The sequence below is a fragment of the Mesoplodon mirus genome, assembly GCF_964341445.2.
Source record: "Mesoplodon mirus genome assembly, chromosome: 12".
Taxonomy (NCBI): domain Eukaryota; kingdom Metazoa; phylum Chordata; class Mammalia; order Artiodactyla; family Ziphiidae; genus Mesoplodon; species Mesoplodon mirus.
Window position 1 is genome coordinate 79,762,773 of NC_138988.1, and position 23,586 is coordinate 79,786,358.

The 23,586-nt window shown below is 37.5% G+C and overlaps 1 protein-coding gene across 1 annotated transcript; it reads right to left on the reverse strand.

The window, feature by feature from the left end:
* Positions 1-9,624: 9,624 nt before the first annotated feature.
* On the reverse strand, positions 9,625-17,299 carry LOC309813148 (cysteine-rich secretory protein 1-like; the record flags this gene model as incomplete). The annotated part of the gene is made up of 5 exons (XM_082637734.1): positions 9,625-9,719; positions 10,879-10,967; positions 13,081-13,172; positions 16,188-16,293; positions 17,142-17,299. 5 exons carry the CDS (start codon positions 17,297-17,299, stop codon positions 9,625-9,627), a joined length of 540 nt encoding a protein of 179 aa, XP_082493860.1.
* Positions 17,300-23,586: the final 6,287 nt, after the last annotated feature.

Genomic DNA, 23,586 nt, shown 5'->3' on the forward strand with positions numbered 1-23,586 from the left:
TCCCGTGTAGGTCATCACAGAGTACTGAGTAGAGTTCCCTGTGCCATACAGTAGATTCTTATTAGTTATCTATTTTATATATAGTAGTGTGTATATGTCAATCCCAATCTCCCAATTTATTCCTCCCCCCACTTTTCCCCTTGGTAACCGTAAGTTTGTTTTCTACATCTGTGACTCTATTTCAGTTTTTTAAATAGGTTCATTTGTACCATTTTTTAGATTCCACGTATAAGTGATATCATATGATACTTGTCTTTCTCTGTCTGACTGACTTCACTCAGTATGACAATCTCTAGGTCCGTCCATGTTGCTGCAAGTGGCATTATTTCTAGTGTCTAGACTCTAATGTAACTTTAATTCAGCAGAAACTTGATGCTAATTTGTATGGCAGGCACTGAGCTGGGCCCTCTAGGAGACACAAAAGTAAGCAAAGTATAGAATGGGTCTGTTAAGTTCCTTGAGGAAGCTAATCTAGTTGGGAAGACAGAAATGTAAGCAAGTGATCATATAAAAACAGATGAGTAACATAACAGTGTCTGTAAAAGTATCGGGGAACATAAGTAAGGCAGCAATGCATTTTGTCTTGGCCCAAGAACACTACTAGCACATGAAATGCTGTGGGTGGAGGCATTAAAACAATAAATAGGCTTTACCAGTAAAACAGAAAGAGGGACCAGCATAAGGCTTGGAAGACCATGGCATATTTGGGGAATAGCAATTCGTTAAGTACAGCTGGGAGAAACGGGGAGGGACCAGGTGTGGGGTAGCTGGTGATAAAGCTGTAATTGTAGCTGGGCTGGATTATAAAGGGTCTTGCATTCAGTATGAAGAATGCTGCATATATACAATGGAATATTACTCAGCCATAAAAAAGAACAAAATAATGCCATTTGCAGTGACACGGAAGGACCTAGAGATTATCGTACTGAGTGAAAGATGGCACCACAGGAGTGGATTCAGATGGTTAACTTCGGGGACACACGTGTACATCCCTCACTTTGATTTCTGGTTTTGCAGTGGCCCAAAGGGTGCTTGTGATAATTCCAACAGATCATAAAGGCAAAGTACTAACGCTGATAAACTCTACACAAGGTTGTAAAAAACCAAGTAACGGGGAATTCCCTGGCAGTCCAGTGGTTAGTACTCTGAGCTTCCACTGCAGGGGGCCTGAATTCCAAGTTTGATCCTTGGTCGGGGAACTAGGATCCCATATGTATCTAGTGAAGAAAAGATTTTTCCTGTCCCCAAAAAGGCTCTTTCCACCTCTCAGGGCTCTAGCTGGGGGGCCCTGTGTTTCGTCATCATCCTACATGGCTGTGGAATTATTTCCCAGAATATTACCACCGAGCTGGGTTACAGGACCAGAGTGAGCACCAGCACACCCAAAGCAGCTGTCTGAGGTGTAGGCCCTTGTCTTAAGCCAAGGGTTCTTAACATTTCTGTGCTATGGACACTTTTGGCAGTTTGTTGAAGCCTCTGAATTTCTTCTCGAAATATTTCTTAAATGTACAAAATAACATGCATAGAATTATCAAGGTAACCAGTTGCATTGAAATTCATTGATCAAAATATAATAAAATCCAAAAGTCTGATGTAGATGCTTCTTCATAATATAGAAAATAACAAGATCTAGTGGCATTTCTAATAACTAGTATAATTTCAAAGTAGGAGTATGAGTATAAACAATTATTACTCATTATTTTAAGATATTTGGAACAAGTATAATACGAGAGAAAATTATTTGGGATTTCTATTGGTGACAAAGTCATAAAACTACTAATGGAAATACTGAATTTCAATTAAATGCACTTTTTTTCCTACTCAAGTATATGGACCACCTGAACTCTATCCATTGAACCCTGGTTAAAATTGTCCGTTTTGGGGACTTCCCTGGTGGCACAGTGGTTAAGAATCCTCCTGCCAATGCAGGAGGGCACGGGTTTGAGCCCTGGTCTGGGAAGATCCCACATGCCGTGGAGCAACTAAGCTCGTGCATCACAACTACTGAGCCTGCGCTCTAGAGCCCGCGAGCCACAACTACTGAGCCCACGTGCCGCAACTACTGAAGCCCGCGCCTAGAGCCCATGCTCCACAACAAGAGAAACCACTGCAATGAGAAGCCTGCGCACCACAATGAAGAGTAACTCCTGCTCACCACAACTAGAGAAAGCCCGCGCTGCAACAAAGACCCAAAGCAGCCAAAAAAAAAAAAAAAAGTCTGTTTTAAATTTGGCCTTACTTCCCCTTTGTTTCAATGTAATTTTACCTCAGGAATCTCCTCATCATTTCTTGTCCTTGGTAATTCTCATGGACACCTTAGTTTATAGCAATAAATCTCCTTAATTCTACATCCCAGGGACAATTAGAGGAATATTAGTCAAAATCTTCCTAGGAGATCCTGTGCACCTTAGAAAAGTTAATTCAACACCCCTCATATGATCGGCGTTGCATAAGAAGAGCTAGAGGACCTGTGAAGTGATCCTTAACAAAGACAGTAAAACTAACTTTGCCGAGTAGAAGAGAACTCTATAGACAGATAATAAACTTGAGGCTCAGAGAGTTTAAGCAACTTGCTCAAGGTTGCACAGCAGGTAGAAGGCAGAGCTTGGCCAAACATGTCTGTCCAATTTCCTAAATTTAACTTCTTTCAGCTATACCATTTCATTTTCTATGTAAGATAATTTAGGTTCCTGCTGATCTCAAGGTACTGAAAAATGTCAAAGAATCTTCTGAAATATTAAAGGAAGACATTTCTAATTTTAGCTCTGTCTTCTGTTTATTATATTTTATTTTACTTTAATTTGGAAGGTACTACCAAATTAAGATAGATGTCAACTTTCTTACTTGGGGCATTTTTTTTCCCAGTGAGGACATTAGATAATAGAGAATATTTTATGTTTGCCTATAGTTATTCGACAGATGTCCCCAAACTTTGTCCCTGATACATAATGGCTTTATTGCAGAATACTAAAAATTGCTATGAACTTCAAACTTTGCACTGAGAAAAAAAAATATGCCCTAGGTACTTTTCAAATCAAAAGATATGAAAACTACATTTCTATTCTGTTGAGGACTGTTATACATTTATATTATATATTATATATTATATATTTAAAATATAATTATATATTTATTTAAATGTAGTTTTTACTATGGAAAGAGTGGGGATCACTAACATGTATTTACCCCTGCCTGTTAAATGGATGAATCTCATCAACCAATGATCAGGTACAAAGAATCTTCAAATCTGATCATTACTATGGGTTAAGTGTTGAGCCATAGTTGACATTCTATAAAAACATCCCCTTTTTAAAGGAGGTCACTCCTTACTACCTCAAAAATTTTCAGTCTAGCTTTTGGCTATTATGAGAAATGCTGCTATGAACATTTATGTACAAGTTTTTGTTGTAGATATACTTTTTTTTTCTTTTGGGTATATATTGAGGAGTGGAATTTCTAGGTCTAAGACTAATCATTTGAAGAACTGCCGGGCAGTTTTCCAAAGCGGCTGCACCATTTTATGTTCCCACCAGAAGTGTATGAGGAGTCTGATTTCTCCACATCCTCATCCGCAGTTGCTGTTGTCTGATTTTTTGACCCAGCCATTCATTCTAGTGCTATGGCCTTGTGGCTTTGATTTGCATTTCCCTGATGACTAATGATGTTGAATATCTTTTCTTGTGCTTTGACTATTTATATATCTTAAAGAAATGTCTATTCAGATCCTTTGCTCATAATTTTTTTTAAAGTGTTGTTGAATTGCACCAGTCTAGGTTCTTGACAAAACTCTGTTGCTGACTCATAGACCATAAAGTGAACCTCAAACTGCCTTTGTCACCATTTTGCTCATCTTTAATGTGGCAGTGAGGACTCCTTTCCATCTCAAGAAGTTGTAAAGATTGGATGAGAGAGAATATATTGCAGGTACTTTATCAATCAAAAAGAGATGCGAAATCTAGGTTATCAAAAAGCTAACAAAGCGGCAAATGTATGGGGCAGTTTGGGGGAAAATTTTGAAACCTTGGTATAAGGACAATAAATTGGAAAAATGAAGGCGTACTATTTAAATAATAAAGTCACTAAAGTGTTTATATCCTATCAACATTAGGAAGCAGAAGAGATTTTTAAGTTTTTTATTTTGAATAATTTTAGGTTTAGAATAATAACTTCAGATTTATCTCTATTGCAAAGATAACAGAGAGTTCCTTATTACCCTCCATTCGTTTTTTTCTAATGTTGACCTCTAACACCATCATAGTACAATGATCAAAACCAGGACATTAACATTGGTACAATACTATTAGCTCCAGACTTTTTTGCTAGTGTCCTTTTTCTGTTCCAGGGTTCAATCCGCAGTCCCACATCGCATTTAGTCATCATGCCTTCTTAAACTCTGATGTTTTCGAAGAGTACTGCTCAGATATTTAGCAGAATATTCCTCAAATTGGGTTTGCCCGATGTTTTCTCATGATTTGACTGGGGTTAAGGATTTTAGGGTTAACTACTCCAGAGGTGAACTGCCCTTCTCCTCCTATCATATCACGGAGTCTGAGATATGGATATGTTTTATCACTGGTGATGTTAGCCTTGGTTACTTGGTCAAGGTGGAGAAGAGTTTTGTTTTGTTTTGTTTTGTTTTGTTTTTGCGGTATGCGGGCCTCTCACTGTTGTGGCCTCTCCCGTTGCGGAGCACAGGCTCCGGGGCCAGCCATGGCTCACGGGCCCAGCTGCTCTGCGACAGGTGGGATTCTCCCGGACTGGGGCACGAAACCGTGTCCCCTGCATCGGCAGGCGGACTCTCAACCACTGACCCACCAGGGAAGCCCGAAAAGAGTTTTAATGTTGAAAAATATTCATTCTCCACCGTCTCGCCAAGAAAGGATTAGGTCCCAAACATGTTTCCCTAAATTCACTCATAATAAAATGCAGTAGCTGCAATTCTACTGTACAAAATTAAAATAAAGAACAAAAGAGAAGGAGGTGATTGTAGAGGAGAAAGGTGGGGACAGAAACTTGTATCTGGGTTCCAGGGAGATCCCGCCTGATTAGGGTCCTGGCCGTTGGGCCCAAGGGAGGGTACAGCTAAAATGAAAGGGAAGTCGTGTAAACCAGGCACCGTCTTGAGCAAGCTGCTTTCCAAAGATAAGGTTAGAACTGAAGGGCCTCCCAGAAAGTATGGCAGAATTTTTTTTTTTTCCTCCCAGAACTTGCTTCTTTCCCCATTGCGTTTTATCAAGGTGCATCAGCGTACTGGGCTTCAGGCACTAATGTGTCTTTCCAGTAAGCATTTAGTGACCTTTTAAACCTCCACTGGCACCTGATAGCTGCCAGGCTGTTTACACAGGTTAATTATTATCCTTGAGACAGTCCATCAAGGTAGGTTTGTTTCTTATTGTCATTGTACAAATGGGAAAACCAAGAAACTAAATCACTCCCCAAATCTAGCAGCACCTAGAAAAGTTCCAGGACTCAATTAAAATGCAAGTCTGTCTGACTCTGACACTGTTGTTCTTTTTCTTGGGCTAATTGTCGTTGGCGCTCTTTTACTAAGTCTTTCAGGTATTACTTACCCTAATGAGAATGATTTTAGAGGCCTAGAGGAGATGAAAGCTGGAATGGAGTAGGTTGAGGAGAAAAGTGGGAAAGTCTAAATGAAGGAATTAACAAAGACAACTATGTGAAATTTTCCTGTGAAGGAAAAAAAAAAAAGCTTTTCGTGTGAGCAAAAGGAATTGGGCTCCAGAGCATGGGTTCCATGGTTGGCCTTGGATGGAGCAAGGACAGTTTTCCCATTTGAACAGGAGGGAAAAAGGTAAATATATGTACATATGCCTGATGGATACCATTTTTTTCCAGTATTATAAGAAAGAAGGTCTTTAGATAAAGAAAACATGTTTTGTTCTTTTTGGTTTTGCCAAACAATATTTCACATGACTTTTCCTTCTTTGCACATGAATGATTTTTACTGGCCATGGTATCCCATTCTCTAGATCAGAAGTCTGTGCCAATACTATATTAAAGAAAAAAAATGAAGAATATGTGACCGAGATCTTATGTGGCTCACAAATCCTAAAAATTTTACTATCTTGACCTTTACAAAAAGAGTTCATCAAATAGAGAACAGACTTGTGGTTGCCAAGGGGGAGAAGGGCGGGGCTGGGGGGGTGGGGGGGGAAGGATTGGGAACTTGGGATTAGCAGATGCAAACTATTATATAGAGAATGGACAAACAGCAAGATTCTACCTTATAGAGCAGGGAACTATATTCAATATCCCGTGATAAACCAAAATGGAAAAGAGTATGAAAAAAGTATATATATATGTATAACTGAGTCACTTTGCTGTACAGCGGAAATTGACACAACATGGTAAATCAGCTAGACTTCAATAAAATTAAAAAAAAAATTTGTTGAGTCCTCCTGTAGACATACCATAAGGTCTTTACTCAGTTCCTTCCTGCTGTAGATTTAAGCACGTAGGCTATTTTCAGCCTTTTTAAAAGTTTTTTATGATTCCATGCAATACTGCAATCATATCATTTTGTTTGGACATTTTCACACACATAAAGTAAATATAACTATTGGAGAATTTCCCAGAAGTGAAGTTGCTGATCAAAGAATATGTGCATTTAAAAAATCGTCAAATTGTCCTCAAATTTGCATTAATGTGTACTCCCATAAAAAAGTGATTGCTCTGTAGGCCTATACATAATAAAGAGAATGAATTAGTAAGCAAAATCTCCCAACAAAGAATAGCCCAGAGCCAGACGTTTCTCTGGTGAATTCTACTAAGTATTTACAGAAGAATTAACATGAATCCTTCTCAAACTCATTCAAGAAATTGCAGAGGAGGGATAACTTTCTAATTTATTCTGGAAAGCCAGTGCTATGCTAACATCAGAGCCATAAACAGACATTAGAAGAAAAGGGAACTACAATAAAATTTAGGATTATTACTGAAAACATCCTCAAAAATACTAGCAAACTGAATTCAGGAGCATATTAAAAAGATTGTATGCCATGACCAAGCGGGATTTATTCCTGGAATCAAGGGTGGATTGACCTACAAAAATAAATCAACTTAATAGACCACATCAAAAGAAGGAAGGGGGGAAAAACATGATCTTCTCAATTGTTGTTTCAAAAGTGTTTGAACAAATTCGACACCCTTTTGTGATATACTCAACAACTAGAATAGAAACTACCTCAACTTAATGAAGGCCATGTATTACCTTTATTACCATGAGATACTCCATGCAATACAATTGTGATATACTCAATTTTGTACTATGAGCACAATTAATAAGTGACAGCTTTGATTAGAAGCAACTATAGTGTCAGGCATCTCAATGGAAAATAGTGAATTATAAAAATAATAAAAATAGCTAACACAGCATGCCGGGATCTGTTAGGAATTCTGTGTATATTTTCCCCTTACTTTACCCTCACAGCAACTCTACAGGGGAGGGACTATTATTATCCCCATTTGCAAATGAGGAAACTGAGGCTCAGATATGTTATCAGGTCATTGTCAGCAACAGCTATTCTACAAGTAATCAGTAGGTGTGGGATGAATAACTTCCCTAAGGCTATTATCCTTTCATTGTGTACATCCACTTAAAGGACTGTGACCTGTTGCCAACAAAGTGTGGAGGTTGTTTTGTTTTGTTTTTACTATAATCTTTTTATGCAAATCGTTTAGCTACTCGTTAGAATAATTTTAGGATATCAATCTAACGGTTAATTTTCCTTGGCTTCAAAACAAGTTTAACGATAATATGTATATGCTGCCATCTTGTGGTCATTTTCTAGAATTACCCTTCATGTGAATGAATTTTCTAAACCCTGAGATGAATGAAGTAACTCAGCTAGGCACAGAGAAAAAACCATGGTTCTACAGCTTTTAATTATTTCACACCAAAAGACATATTCCTATCAAACTATATGTACCTGAAGGAGTAGAACTGACAGAAAATACCCAATCAGGGCATAAGATCTTCTGGCAAAGGGAATACTAATGCCCTCACTAGTAAAGAAATCTAGCTGTTATGACCAGGTTACCAAATGCTTAGAACAATGACCCCTAATATAGGCAGTTGTCCATCTGCATATCTTGCATAATTTTGTTACTCATGCCTCCATTTACATCTGAAGAGAAATGAGTTTTTATTGTAGAGCTTTTTAAACTGAGAATCAGGATGTATTACCTTTTCTTATGGCATCAAATCCAAGTCATTCAGTTTGTCTCTCCTTCAAGTTTCCCTGTAATCTGGATCCATTTTTGTGCCCATTTGCTCTCCACTACAAACCCAACAATCTAATCAGGTTTTTGCCCTCAATGATGCTCTTTACTACCTTTGTTTTACAGGTTTTCTGGACATCCATTAGTATATGTACACACACACACACACACACACATCTGTGTTTTTTTTTAAAACTGAAAGCAGGTGTATTTAGAGAGATACACGTTCCATAGACAGAGTGTGGGCTGTCTCCACACACATCTGTTTTTAATAGAACAATGTATTTGGGTTCCTGAGTCCAGTCTTGACACTCCCCCTGATGGGGGCCCTGGAACATACCATGAGATTTCAAGTCTGGGAGTAAGAATGCTGCTGTGTCCACAAACACTCCTGATAAGCTGTGGTCATTGGAATGAGGTTGGGAAGTATTCAAAAAGTTGCCCTCGTGAAAGATTAATAAACAGAAACCTCAATGAAGTAGAGTCAGGAGACCAGAAGGGGAAGCTCTCATGCCCTGTGAGGATAGCAGAGCCCAAGAGGAAGACAAAGGACTCTTCTTTCTTGGCAAGGACTCATCCAATGAAGAGCCATGGGCTCTTTGTTTACTACAGCCCTCCTCACTAGGTTTCTTTAATGTTCCAATTCGGCTTGAAATGAGGGAGACAATATCCTCCATATATGGATTACCCCTTGCATGTAATCAATGATGAATACATCTTTTGTTAAATTAAGCACTCACGTGGTTTTCTTGCCCTGCTTTACAAATGTCTGTAGACACGGCAATGAAACAATGAGACATTTAAATCATTTCCAATTAACCAATGTTTACCTTTCAAGTAATGAGACTGGACTCTTTGTTTGCTTTGTGGATTGTTTTAATGGTTGATTTAAGGTAGAAGTAAAGTTAAGAAGTGGAGAATTATTCGTGCATGTAAATTGTACAGGAAAGACAAACATCAGGGCGGTTGGAGACCTGGGAAAGCAGGGGAAGGAGACAAACAGGGAAAGACCCTCCTTTAGCACAGGTTGCTGGATCAGTTATCCAATCCACTGAATCATGTCAACCTGAGAACGAGACATCACATGATTTAAATATGAGGCAGGTGTTGAATTGCCTCATTTAAATCATATTTCATAGTTCAGTCATATTTCATCAATCATATTTACCCCAGCTTTAAGAAAGTTTAAAACAATGTTACTTCACAATGTATCAGAACAGGAGTGAGGGGCACTGTCGTAAACATACTGATGCCCATATTTGATTAGTGAAAATTAAGATCTCAGGTGTACTTAAAGCCACATGCAATGCAGGGGAAACTGCTGAAGCAAAGTAAGGTCAAAGGTATGATTCAACAGCACATTAGAGCTGCAAATAACGAAGGCTATTTTATCTCAGTGGGACACAGGCAACTAGCTTTGCAGAGTCGTTGAACTGACGGGTGGCTGCAGGCAGGACCTCGTGTCTGTCTTACAATTACTGTATTCATCGTAGTAGATGCAAGGGTTCACTGAAAGGCAGAAGCAGGGTTACCCAGTACTGACTCAAAAGCTCATCTCTCATCTTCTCATGTATTTATAGGTGAGTAAAGGGCTTAAGAGATGTATATTCTGTGTTATATAGTCAATATTCTTAAGTAACACTTTTTTTCTTTTCTACTCTCATTTTACTTCTATTGCATTTTTCAATTCCATTGTAGACATTGCTTTTGTCTCTTGGATAAAAAAAACCCACCCCATTCCCTGTAGCAAAGATAATTAGTAGATATTTGATCTTTCTCCAAGTACATTTATTTTCAGAAATGAATTACTGAAAGTGATAGGATTTAAAAGCAAACAGAAAGACCTGGTCAGGTGAAGGAAAATAAGTTTTTTGGTCTTACAAATCTGAAGGTAAAGGAATTTTTTTTTTGGGGGGGAGGTTTGTTATTTCTCCACAAACTTATTGAAAGTTATGATGTAAACATATGCCTGTGGAGTAAGGAATTATGCCTGCAGGAAGCTCTATAAAAAGAAACTTTTGCTATTTAAGGAAATGAACATGTAATTGGAACTCATTTGGTTAATACTACATTTTAGGTAAGATTTACTTAAGAAATAAAAGGAAGTGCGGTAAACGGACAGTGTGATCATCAGCTAATATCTTCCAATGTGTCAGCGGAAACTTCAAAGAATAAGGATCACTCAGTAAGAAATTACCGGCCATGATAAGTGGTCAGGCAGGTTAGGGAGGTTATGACCAGCAAGTAATCTGAGAACACTGGTAACCTGAAAGCAAGATGTCTAACTTCAGGGCTGCAATAAGAGAGCCAAGAAACTTTTTATAGAGCAGAGAAAAATTTATACTTATATTAACATGTTATCCGAGGCGCCCATATAAGGGTGGGAACTTTAAGCTTTAGGGTGGAACCTTGAGTTTAGGCTTGGACATTCTAATTTCCAATCCAAAAGATTTAATCAGTGGTCTTCTGGGTCACTCTGGGGGTGGGGGAAGGGAAATCAGATAATGTTGATTTTTCCTTTGGAATGATTGAGGAAAAAGTAATAGAAAAGTACAATATTGTTACATGCTTGATTTTAAGGACACATGGCTCCCAGATCAACAGTCAAGAGTAAGCACACTGAGATGTAAAACTTACTACAAAGTTTATATTCACAGTTATTTGGACAGTCTCCGCATGGAGTTCCCTTATTATAAGGTACATTCTTTTTGTCAGGATCATTGCCCCTTAAAAAAGAATAAAGAAAAAAAGGCCTAATAAAATTGATGTTTGAAAAATGCATATAAAATTTTACTCACTATTGAAAATCAATTAAAATAATTTAAAACAATGAAACAATTTTTGAAAACCACTTGTAACCACTTGTATGTAATCTCTAAGACATGTAAGATTTCTAGCCGTAGAATGAGAATAATTTCCGCAGGCAACTCTGAGGTGCTAAGAATGTTTTGAGACAATTTGCATCTCTTTGGACAGTCAAGTTCTAACAAGCAGGGGGCTTTAGAAACATTTATGATAGGACTTATCCTTATTTATACCCATAAGGACTTGATAAACATTTATGTAAAAGGGCATGGTTCTTAATAATGTAAGAAAATATTTAAGTGAGTCAAATTGGAGATGTTCTAACTTCATCTTGCCCTATGTCATGAGAATTTTGATACATGTCAGTGTCATTTGTAGAAACACATGCACTATTATAAAAGATGAAAGTACAACAACATGGATAAAGCCAAAGTGTTGGAGTTTGGGGAGAGAGAATAGATGAGAATTTCCTGTTTTGAGCCAATTTAAAATTTCAGAGAAGACGGTCTTCCCTTAGATATCTAAGAAAACAGTGGGGATTATGGCTGATTTTCACTTAAATTTTTTTTTCTTTTGGAGTAGAGGAAGGTTTATTGCAGGGCCAAGCAAGGAGAATGAGTGGCTTGTGCATGCTCAAAAAACCCCAAACTCCTGATTTTCACTTAATATTACATAAAAAATAAAGTAAGTATTCTAGCTGAAACAGCATTCTATCTGATATATTTCTCCTTGAATGAATTGTTAAAATTTGAATTTATAAAAGAAACATTACTTAATTCAGCAAGGGGTTTTGTCAGACTCTTGGCTTCATCTTTGGCTGAGAAAATTCTCGTATCTCAGCCCCATGTATTCTACTTTTCTTTTCTGTGTTGTCAGAAGTTTACTGCAGACCACGAGCTCCCATAAGGATTTAGTACAATTGATGCATTGTATATGCAAGGAGACCTTACTGTCTTTAGTACTAATCACACAGATAAAATCATAACAAATATAAGTACTGAAATCAAGACATGATAAAACCAGAAAAGAGCTCACATAGAGCTATTGTATGAATATGTGACATCTATTGAATCTATAGGGATAGTGGAGACCTCATTTAAAGTGTAAATATGGTAACTTACTATGAGAGAAATCAATTTCATTGATTCATATTGCATATCTTTTATTGTGCTACACACATGGGAACTGAGAGTTCAATAAATACCATACTTGGAGCTCATCTTATGGAGGAAAGACTTGTGTATTGAACAGGTAAGCACAGGTAGCTGAAGGAGACATATGCAGACCAATAACTTTCCTTAGCAGAAGAACATTTAAACTGGCATTTGTAGTAAACTAATGGAGGTTTATATCCAGCTCAGAACAATCCCTGCTTTCTGATAATCACCATTCAAGCCACACAAGTGGGTCCCTGTGGGTTCTTGCAATTACCTTTTCTGAAGTTGACCTTGCTTCATAACCAGAGGTGACAAGACAAAGGAGTACAGCTGTCCCTAACCAGAGCAATCAGATGATCTCTTCTTGGAATTGTTGCTTACACCTTTGGTAACATGTAAATTTAATTTCTAAAGGAAATACATATGTCAACACTAAAATGCTAAATACAAAAACACTTGGCTTTTTCATTTGTTCATTCTTGATACTCCACTGCATTTTTGCCCTTGCATTCTAAAAATACTCTTGCATTGTTAAAATAAATATCCTTTTTTTTTGCTTAAGCTAGATGAAATTTGTTTCTCTTAACTAATAGTACTTGAAGAAGGAATAACACATAGCGAGATGACTGGTAATAGTGCCTAATTTGAACATTATATTGAGATAAGGATTTATTTAGAAAAATATAAATAAAAATATGTGTTTGTGGGTGTAGTGTTTTAGGTGTTGGCTAAAAGACATTGTATCCCTAAAGTTCTTAACCGAAAAGAAATATTTATTTGAGTTTTATTTTATAATGGTTGAGAAACTGAATTAGGGAAACTAGTAAGGGAAATATATTTCTAAAAGCTATGTGAAACTAAGCTGTAAAATACATACTCATGACAATAGTGACAAATGTAGAGATACTGAATTCCTTTACGACATGATGATATGCCACAGGCAATAAGGTAAGAAGTGGCCCAAACAACCTGTAAAGATAAGGTTATTTTATTAACAATTTGGTATTTTGCTAAATGATTACTCTCTGAATATTGTTATCCTTGACTGAAAATAAACATGCATGTTTTTAGGATACTTTGAGCATGGCTTATTAGGAAGTCCTAGAAACAGGAAGATTCCCATGTGTCTAGATAACACACATACATATGCACACTCAGTTGCCACCGCTGACCCTGACTCATTCTCTTCTTCTGATCAAATCTATATGGAATAACCTGATGAAGGCTGCTTGGTGATCATATAAAAATCAAAGCATGGAAGGAACTTTACTTAATCATCAAAAAACTGGCGTGGTGGAGAGTAACGAGTTGACCTTCGAGAAAAAATTGAGTCAGGTTCAAGGTCTGTCTCTACGGGATGGTATTTACCAGTTTGCTTTATGTCTTGAAATTTCATTTTCCTATTCCTAAAATGGAATATAATAATATTATCTTTTACATCATAGGTATATGGTGGGGATTAAATAATAAACCTTTTACGTGTTTGGAAGAGGAAATATTAAATTACTATTCCAAAGTAATAGAGCTCATGCTCTTTTGATGGAAATAGTGGGGCTAGTCTACTTTTATCTAAAAGAAATGGAAAGTAGGAATTGACGTCACACACTTGTCATATTTTTAGCTCTCTGGGAAATTATTTTGGTTTTTATCCTCTGTCTGATAACGTAAATTATATAAATAAATGGTCTAATGCTATAACATTCTTGGATTCCTGGCACATACTGCTTTTGTCCAAGGATATCAATCTTAAAAGAAGAATGCTATTTGCTAATCTTTTACTTAGAAATGTCTGCATTGCTAAACATAAGTGATTTAAGTCTATGAGTTTTAAATGTACTATCTTTGTCAGCTTTTAACATTAATCTTAAGTAGGCTTTATTTTAAGTAAATTTTATTATAGATTTGGCGGTCACATCTGAGTCTTCTGCTTTGGGGACAACAGCTGTTTTTCCATTTTTTATTTCTTGCATGTTCAATGTTTAAATCTATCCATTCTGGATGAGTTTTGTTAATTTATTTTTTACTGGAAAATAACTCACCTGATTTAGATATTCAAAGTCATTTTTGTAGAATTAATTTATTATCTACACTGAAGCCCATTGGTATTTTAAAAACATGAATCAGGTTAAATCATTCACCTGTTTAATGACTTCTACTGCACTTAAAATACAATGTAAAATTGATGATAGCTAATAAGGCTCCAGTGACAGAGTCCCACTTCCCTTCTGTGTTCATCTCCTTCCACTCTTGCATTTATCAAGTTTCAGCCTCCTTTTCCAACCCCTTCCCTAGTTTTTTCTCTGTCCTTGCACATACCCAGATCCCAGATACTGGTTTCCAAATATTATTTCCCACTAAAAGTAAACAAGGGCTTCCCTGGTGGCGCAGTGGTTAAGAGTCCGCCTGCCGATGCAGGGGACGCGGGTTCGTGCCCTGGTCCGGGAAGATCCCAAATGCCGCGGAGCGGCTGGGCCCGTGAGCCATGGCCGCTGAGCCTGCGCTCCGCAATGGGAGAGGCTGCAACAGTGAGAGGCCCGCATACCGCAAAAAAAAAAAAAAAAAATGTGTTCCTTGGATCTTTCCTGAGAAAGGTCAATTGAATACCTATCTACAAGGGAATGAAATAAGGCAAAGAGTGTGTAGTCATGAGTTATTTTGTGTTATGTGTTGAGATGGGGGATAGGAAATTAAAAATAACAGAAAGATTGAAGGCTCTTGAGACAGCATTTTCTAGCTTTCCAAAGAGCTAGTAATAAATGCCTGGAAAACAGTTTGTGAGAAAGGATGACTAAATGTCATTCAAAAATTGCTCACCTCTAGCCATAAGAATTTGTCTTGTTGCTGGATGGTAGTAAGCTGGAAGCATGCCAGATCTCATCTATAAATCTTTTAATATTTTGTGGACAGAGAAATTCACGTCTCAAGTAAAACTCACAAATTACTGAGTAACTTTTTTTTTCTTCCACATGGTAAAAAGAAAAGCTGGAAAAGAATTCTGTTACTTCATCAAACCAGCATGGTTTATAGATTGGAAATGTATGATTTGTCATTTATGCCTTGCTACACTGCTGTTTAGAAAGAAGAGTGTTGATTCAACACCAAGTCAAGTGTTTATGGAAACTTAATTGCTTTGGTTTTATCTGTTGGTCCTGTCAACTCCTGGCATTGCTCTACCCAACACAATGCTGTCTGCATTTTTATCACTGATGTCTTCATAGAGAGTTGCTATCCAGCTTCAAATATGGTTTTAAAAGAATTTGGGAAGTGTTGGAAAGCACAGAATAACTTGATTTGCATATGAGTCTGAAGCATGGATGCCAGTTGGCTGCTTCATTCACATCTCTCTTATTTTCATACATTGTTCTTTTTCTGTTTAAGCTTCTTAGCATAGTAAGAAATGATCTGCCATGACTTTTTTTTCTAAAACAGAAAATCAAGACACATTGGTCTAACATATGATATGATAACATGATAGAATAGAATAGAATTGGAATTATCCCCCCAAATCTTTTGAAGATAGAAGAAGACTAATATGTTTGTTATTAGTTTGTTTTGTTTGTTAAAATATATGAATTAAAAATACTTTAAAAAATCAATCATTTACTTAAAGGTTGGCTACCAAAAATTTCAGAAAACACAAACATAAATACAGAGAAAGAAGAAACCAGTGTCTGTGTGTTAAACGCTATTTGAAAATGATATTTGCACAAGAAAAGTTACATACATTATGGCTATAATATCCTTAGGGTAAGAGTTAACCTAATAACATCTCCTGTGAAGAACTTCCTGCTGAGATGTACATATATTATATATATATATATATATATATATATATATGTTTTTCCTTTTCCAATTCAATGGCTTCATTCCCATTTTCCATTCACCCCAGACTCCTCTCCCTCTCTTCCTCCATGGCTGAACTCTTACCTACTAAAGTTCCCTCTGAAGCTGATTGCTTCTTCACATCAGTCAGTAAAACTGTACGTTTGCTTCAAAGTCCTCTGTGTCGCAATGCCTCAACAACTCTAGACTTGCCCAGAAACTTGGGACCCGCACCTGAAATTCTCTAGACCCTATGAAATTCAAACATCTGTCACACACAGAATAAAGTCAAAGGAATGTTTGGAATATAAATTCTAAGAAACCTCCTGTATATTACAGCCCTTTAAACTTATTTCCCACTCTTGTCCTATGATTTATAGCTTCTATAGGAGTGGAAAACTTTTCCCTTTTTCTTTTTTAGGTTCTTTGGCTGGCCTAATAATTAAATTGATGTAAGATAAAGGAGAAAAAAAATTTTGTACATATGGGCGTCCCCATAAAAATATAATAGACTCATAGGCAGTCAGACAATTGAGGCTTATACACCATCCTGAGCTACAGAGAACTGGGTAGGGGTCTGAGGCTTCAAAGGGGAGTGAGACAATTCCCAGGAGGATAAGAAGAGTTTGGTAAACAGATGTTTGCCCTGCCATACAGATAAGTCTTTCTGATATAAAAAGTTATCTCTGGTAATAGCTCTTTTCCTAGTCTAAATTAGTTTAGACAGTTAAAGGAGAGGCAGAAAGCTCTTCCTGAGTCTGCTGGGTCCTATCTGTCTTCAGCTCAAAACAATCGACGTGCCAAAGTGGCACATTTGGGGTGACGTATTCTGCTCCCCTTTACTTCCATAATCTGGAATGAAAGTCAGTACACATTCTCTTATTCAATTTTCCTTTTTTAATTCTTTACTTCTTGTAATACAGCTCATTTCAAAGCTTAGTGGCTTCAAACAATAAATATGACCTCTCAGTTTCTGGGGATCAGGAATTTGGGACCGACTTGACAGCAGTTTTGTCTTAGAGTTTCTCATTGATTGCAATCAGAGGCAATCGTCTGCAGGCTCAGGCATCTATCCCTCCTGACAGCTTAACTGTTTCCAAGTTCACTCATTCATACCTCTTGAAAACTGGTTCTGTTTGTTGGTGGGACCTTTCGTAGCTCTCCTGATTGGCCTTTCCACAGGGATGCTTAAATATCCTCACAGTAGGGCAGTTTTTATTGTTCCCCAGTAAGTGATCCAAGGGCACAAAGAGAAGCTGTGATAGTTTTACCATGTAGATTGGGAAGTCACACACTGTAGTATTCCATTGGTCACACAGAGTAGCCCTAATTCCGTTAAGCAGGATATCACACAAGGGCATAAATAACAGGAGGCAAGAATTATTGGAGTCACCTTGGCAGTTACAATCATAAACTCCCTAGCCCCGTCCCCTTTTTAACTCTATGTCCAGTTTTTCCTATTTTCAACTTAAAGACAGGCTTGTAATTTCTCTCCAATTTTCAGGAAGACATCTGTAGGAAGCAGGAAGTATAAAAATAGTATGTTCCTCCTTTCTCAGAAATAAGAGTGCTGAAACATCATGCCTAAAACTTAAAAAGAAAAGGAAGCACAGATAAATAAAATGCACCCATACACAAAAGAGTTCCATAGCAACGCCAAGTGCCATAATCACATGGATCTTTCAAAAATATGACTATAGATATCCTCTGCTTTAGCGCCTCTCTGAAGCACCTAGATAACAGTTTCTGATGCACATTTCCTGAGCTGTTTTACAAAAGTGAACCACGCCCACCAACTGGAAGACATTAACAACTTGATGACCATGAGCACATAGCCCCAGGCCTCCTGGAGCCTAAGGACTGATAATGGTAACCCCTGTGCCACCACCCTGTTACCTCACCATTAGCCAATCAGAGAATTGTGCACGAGCTGAGCACATACTCTGCGACACCCCTCCCTCACGGGGCTTTTAAAAATGCTTTGCTGAAAACTTTTGGGGAGTTCCGGGTTTTGGGGGGCATGAGCCACCCGTCTCTTTGCGTGGCCCTGCAATAAACCTTTCTCCAAACTCTGATGTTTCGGTTTGTTTGGCCTCACTGTGTGTCGAGCACACGAACTTGCACAAACAAATATTCAATATCTTGTAATAACTTATAATGGAAAAGAATCTGAAAAAAATATACATATAACTGAATCACTTTGCTGCACACCTAAAACTAACACAATACTGGAAATCAACTATACTGCAATTAAAAAAAAAAACCAAATTGTTATTCTAATAATCATATGTGTTTGATATGTTTTTATTAAATAAAATATTGATCATCTGAGAAGACTCTACTGTTCCTGACCAAATATTTAAGAATATTCAATAGGCTGATTTGTTAATTTTCAATAACTAAATTTTTAAAAAGACAAAACTAATAGCTGCTAGAGCTTGGATTTTTTATTTTTATTTTTTTTCTTTTTTTGGTTCTTCTAGTGATGAAGTCATGATGTAAGGACTCCCTGTTAAAATGTAGTAGAGCTTCTAGAATCAGTGTAAGAAATGAGTATTAACGGGGCGGGGTTGCGGGGGGGCAGGTAATGACTCTGTCAGCCTGGAAAGAAGCTCCTGTGCATAAGAATTAGCACCTGACCCATCTTCTTTAACTTCCCTATGATTTTTTGGTGAAAGGAATACAATGCTGTAGGAGCAATTATTCCATTTCTAGTTTCTATCCTACCTGAATTCCAGCCCATGGATCCATCATCCTGGCTCAATTTTTCAACCAAACATTGTTAGTAACAACTTCTCCTGGAATTTGATGATTCTGAGTAAAAGCCTTAATTTCAATGACTTAATTCCCACTGCTGTTGAAAAGTCTGCCTCTCTCTTATGTGTGTGTGCTTTGTGTTTCTCAAACAAAGAAGACTTGTTCAGTAATTATTTGTTAAAGAAAGGAACAACAAAATGAAAAGTAAGGGAAAAATTGATATCACTTCTTTCACTATTATAAAACAAGTAGGCACAGGATTTTAATTTAATTTGATTATGTTACACATACATATTCCAGATTTTTGATAAATTAAATTTAAATACATGTATTTCCTAGAATACCCTCTATGCTACTGACCAAGACAGCCTTAACAACTTGGCAAAATGTTAGCCCTCTTCCTGACTATGGGCCCTTGAACTCCCTTTTATTAGAGCATTTACTTTAGAAAACTTGCAATTGTAAAATCTTCTTCTCTTCTTTGAAATGTGAAACTTCTACAACCCAGGAATGTCTTTCTCAAGGACCTTGCAACCATCCTTTCAAATGTAACCATCAGGAAAAGCAGAGCCACTGCTCCCAGTGTCTGTGGGAGGCTAGGAGCCTAATTTCAATAAACAACAATTGGTAAACACAGAGGCCTAATCAAATGGACCAAACTACCCCTTAATGCCCTCTAGTAATTTTCCAGTAGCTCACTCCAGCATTTAAAATCCTCTGTCTCCTTTTTCAAATTAGTTAATTTTTGGCTGCATTGGGTCTTTGTTGCTGCGCACATGCTTTCTCTAGTTACTGCGAGCCGGGGCTACTCTTCGTTGCGGTGCGCGGGCTTCTCATGGCAATGGCTTCTCTTGTTGCAGAGCACAGGCTCTAGGCACGCGGGCTTCAGTAGTTGTGGCGCACAGACTCAGTAGTTGTGGCGCACAGGCTTAGTTGCTCCATGGCATGTGGGATCTTCCCGGGCCGGGGCTCAAACCCATGTCCCCTGCAGGCGGACTCTCAACCACTGCGCCACCAGGGAAGCCCTCTTTATAGCTTTTATGATATATGTCATAGTATTAATTAACAAATCACTTCCCTCAAAAAGTGATCCTGCCTACCTCTTTGCTCTCCTTTGCCTTCTTAAACACTTAAACTTCATTTGGAAATCTCTGCGTTTTTGTTTGTTGAGTAAATCATTTGATAGCTGCTGCTGGTAGGGGTGAATAAGATAACACAGTGAGCATATTTGTATAATATGCAAAATCATTTTTTCTCCCATTTTAAAAACCTGTAAACTGAATGGGCTCTTTTTACTTTATAATGACTTTCCTTGTTTGTTGGCTTTGATATCTTTTATTCTTATGCTCAAAATATTTGCTGATCTATGGCTGTCAGCTTATATTTGAGAATGAAACACTACAGACGCTGACAGGGAAGCTCAATCTGTGAGGGCAGAATTAGCAACTGGTAAACTTGACCATAGAGGACTCAAACAACAATGTGGCTTTCATTTTAGAGTATCATTCCAAGATACTCGTGGACTTACCTGCCAGAGTTTAGTAAACTGTACTGATGGAGAAGAGTGCTTACTGGGATGCTTAACCCCAGGCATGGCTTTTCTTTGCTCCCAAAGTGAATTCCAAATGATAATGAAATTTTAAAGCTTGTGACTCTCTTTTACTCTTGATTTTTTTTCCTGCTCTCTTCTGATTCTGTGTTTTCCTTTTTGTCTCTGGTTCCTGTACAACCACTAAACGATTCTGCATTGGTGGGTGGCAGCAATAATTGATAATTTGGTTTTATCGTCTGACTGTTTGGTGTTCTTGGTTGATCAGTGGTATTAACCTGTTCTCCACTAGGTAAGATATGGTGGAGAATCCAGTTTGTTATTTTCATTGATTTGTCTGTTTGCCACCTCAAATAAATAAATAAATTCGTGCCTGCTGGGAAGGAATGTGCGAGTTTTTGTGTATTTTTACTTGTGACCTGTGGCTGAGATCGTAGAGCTGAAACTATAAGCTCTCATGTATTTGTTTTACGTCTGGGAGTTGGTGTCTATAATTAAGAAAAGCCTTGACCTTCATTGTGTATGAAATGTTTTCCTACCTCCAGAAATTATTAGTAAATTATTATAAAAGGGATGTACATGGCTGTAGAAAGTTGTGCTATGTGAAAGACAAACGCACAGGACAATTAAGGAGGTAACTGTGTTCACCTACTGTGATAGGGAAAAAGAGATGAAGAACATCTCAAAGAAAAGGAGGAGTCTGGGGTTTTATAGAGGCAACTAAACAAAAGAATCATACACAAGTATATGAGAGTCATGAGGAAGGAGGGAGAAGTGTCTTATTTCTAAATATGTGAGAGTTGGAAGGTCCTTTATGGCTAGCCTTTTCTTGGAACACACAAGGCTTGGGGATTTCTGGATTTGTTACTACTTTCCAGGAACATAGAACTCAGATACAATTCAACATTGCCAGTTACATGTATTCAGTTAATTTCTTAAAATGTTTGTGTATGACAGTCAATTCTTACTTTTCTACCTTCCATGTTTTTCTCTGTACAAGGAAATTAGGTTGTTTGGATTAAGAGTTACAATTGCTATTGCTAGTGAAGTCTATACAAGGAGCAACAGTGACAGAGAAATACATGTGTGTATATTATTTTTTTCCCAAGGTGAAATAGTATAATTTTATCTTCAAGTGTCAGTTTATTCTAGAATATGAAAGCATAAGTAGCAATTAACACACAGAGAAAGGCAAAACTTTTCTATCATAGCTGCGTCTGGAAAGAAGCCATGACATATATATATATATATATATATATAATGTTTTTCAAAGTTTACTGAGTTCCCATGGTCTTGCTTCTTTGTTTTGTTGATACATGTCTTCCTCTACAATAGGAAAGATTATTATTTACCTTCATAATGTGCCTAGACAAAGACCCCTAGTCTTATCAGAATTATTTTTAATTATTTCAAAAGAGATAGCACTACTCTCTCTCTGTTTCTGTGGGAGATGGGACCCTGATTGTAGTGGGGTGCCTTATTCTGAGCTATGAAACTACCTCCTGTCCTAAAGATAGGAGAAGTTTATTTTTCCTTTGGATAAAACCAATTCACAAGCACAGATGGCATTTGACCTCCTCCCAACCTTCTCCAGTACTTTTCTTCTAGCTCACCCAGCCCTTAGAAATCCGACTGCCCTCTGCTTCAGCATAATAAAGTTCATACCTAGTTCTGGTCTCTCTTCCAGGCAAGAGCCTCTTTCCCTCCCTCGCAATAATCCTTCTAAACAAGGTCTGTCTTTACTAATTCGGATTTCTTTTTTGTTTGACACGATTATGTTGTACTTGTACAAGAACCATGATTTTCTCTCTTAAAAAAATTCTTTAAACACCTCAAATACAAAAATGTGGAGGGCCCCCCCCCCACACACACCAAAGGGAAAATGTAATCTCCTAATTTAAAGAGTATGGATAGTTATAGAATTGACTGCTATAGAATTGACTGTTATAGAATTGACTCCTATTCTAGGAGCAGGGAGGAAGATTAGAACTTAGAATTCTGATGCAACATATAGAGATTATCATGTACTAGCCTCTCCCTTAATTTTTCCTTCTATTGCATCCTTGCCTTGTGCTTCATTTTACATCCCTGAATCCAAAGCTCTTCTTGTTTAATTTCCCTAATTTATAAACCTTCCATTTTCTGCAGGGGAGGAGTCATCTGCCTTTAGAGATAAAGGAGGGCACTGAAGAAGTGTTGGGGAGATGAGCTCTTCTAAAGAAACTTTAATCGATCATTCTATATCTTATATTTCAATCATTTCTATGTATTTATATCTCCCAAACTGGCTTATAAATTCATGTTTCTAAAATTTTATATTTCTCACTGAGAGTAACATACTACTTTTCTCTCTGTTTGTTAATCAAATATATGGTAAGCTTATAGTCATCACATTTGTTTATATATATATTTATATATATAAATATATATGAATAAATTGCAAAAATCTCTAAGGGCTTATTCTCTTCTGTATTTAGTAAAATTTTTGAGTTCTTAAAAATTACGTTATTATTATTACTATTTTTTAAGAGCAAGCATCATCTGAACAATTGCATTTGTGAAGCTCTGTATTTCTGCTGTGGCAAACAAGACTAAGCCCGCCCCACCCCACCCCCGCCCCGCCGCCGCCGCCTCCGATTTAAGAAATCATTAATAGTATGAAATTGCTAAGTTTGAGAAGAAAGGGATTTTTAAAGTGAGCCCTGTAGATGTTTCACAAAGGGCTTCTCTGAATCTAAAAGGAGAAATGACTAAGGAATTCCTCTGTTTGGGAGTGGAGGGTGAAATGTATTGTGATTTTAGCAGCGCGGAGGAGTAGTGCAGGTGCGAGGCACAGATAGCCAGGCCGAGGCTGCCAAAGCAAGAGCAGCAGCTGCTGCAAGTGACAGCTGAGCAGATGGAGCGATGGCATGGGCCACGGTCGCCATCAGCAGTGAGAAGTATCAGTTCACATCAGAAGGTTCTGGAACAGCTGTCCTGAACCTAGGGCAATATGAAGTCATTAAATTCAGTGATTATCTGTTAGTGTGCCCTGGTGTTGAGGGTTAGGTAAAGACAGCCAATGGTTATTGACCAAAGGGATGACTCTATAAAAATACAGTCATTGATTTCATATTTTCAGTTATCTGATTGAGTAAAACAAATATTATTCATTGTATGTATATTTGCAGGGATAAGAAGAACACCCAGTATTTGTACCAGGCAAAGTTGCCGATGTATGTTGCTATGTTTTTCAAGTACTGTCAAAACATGTAA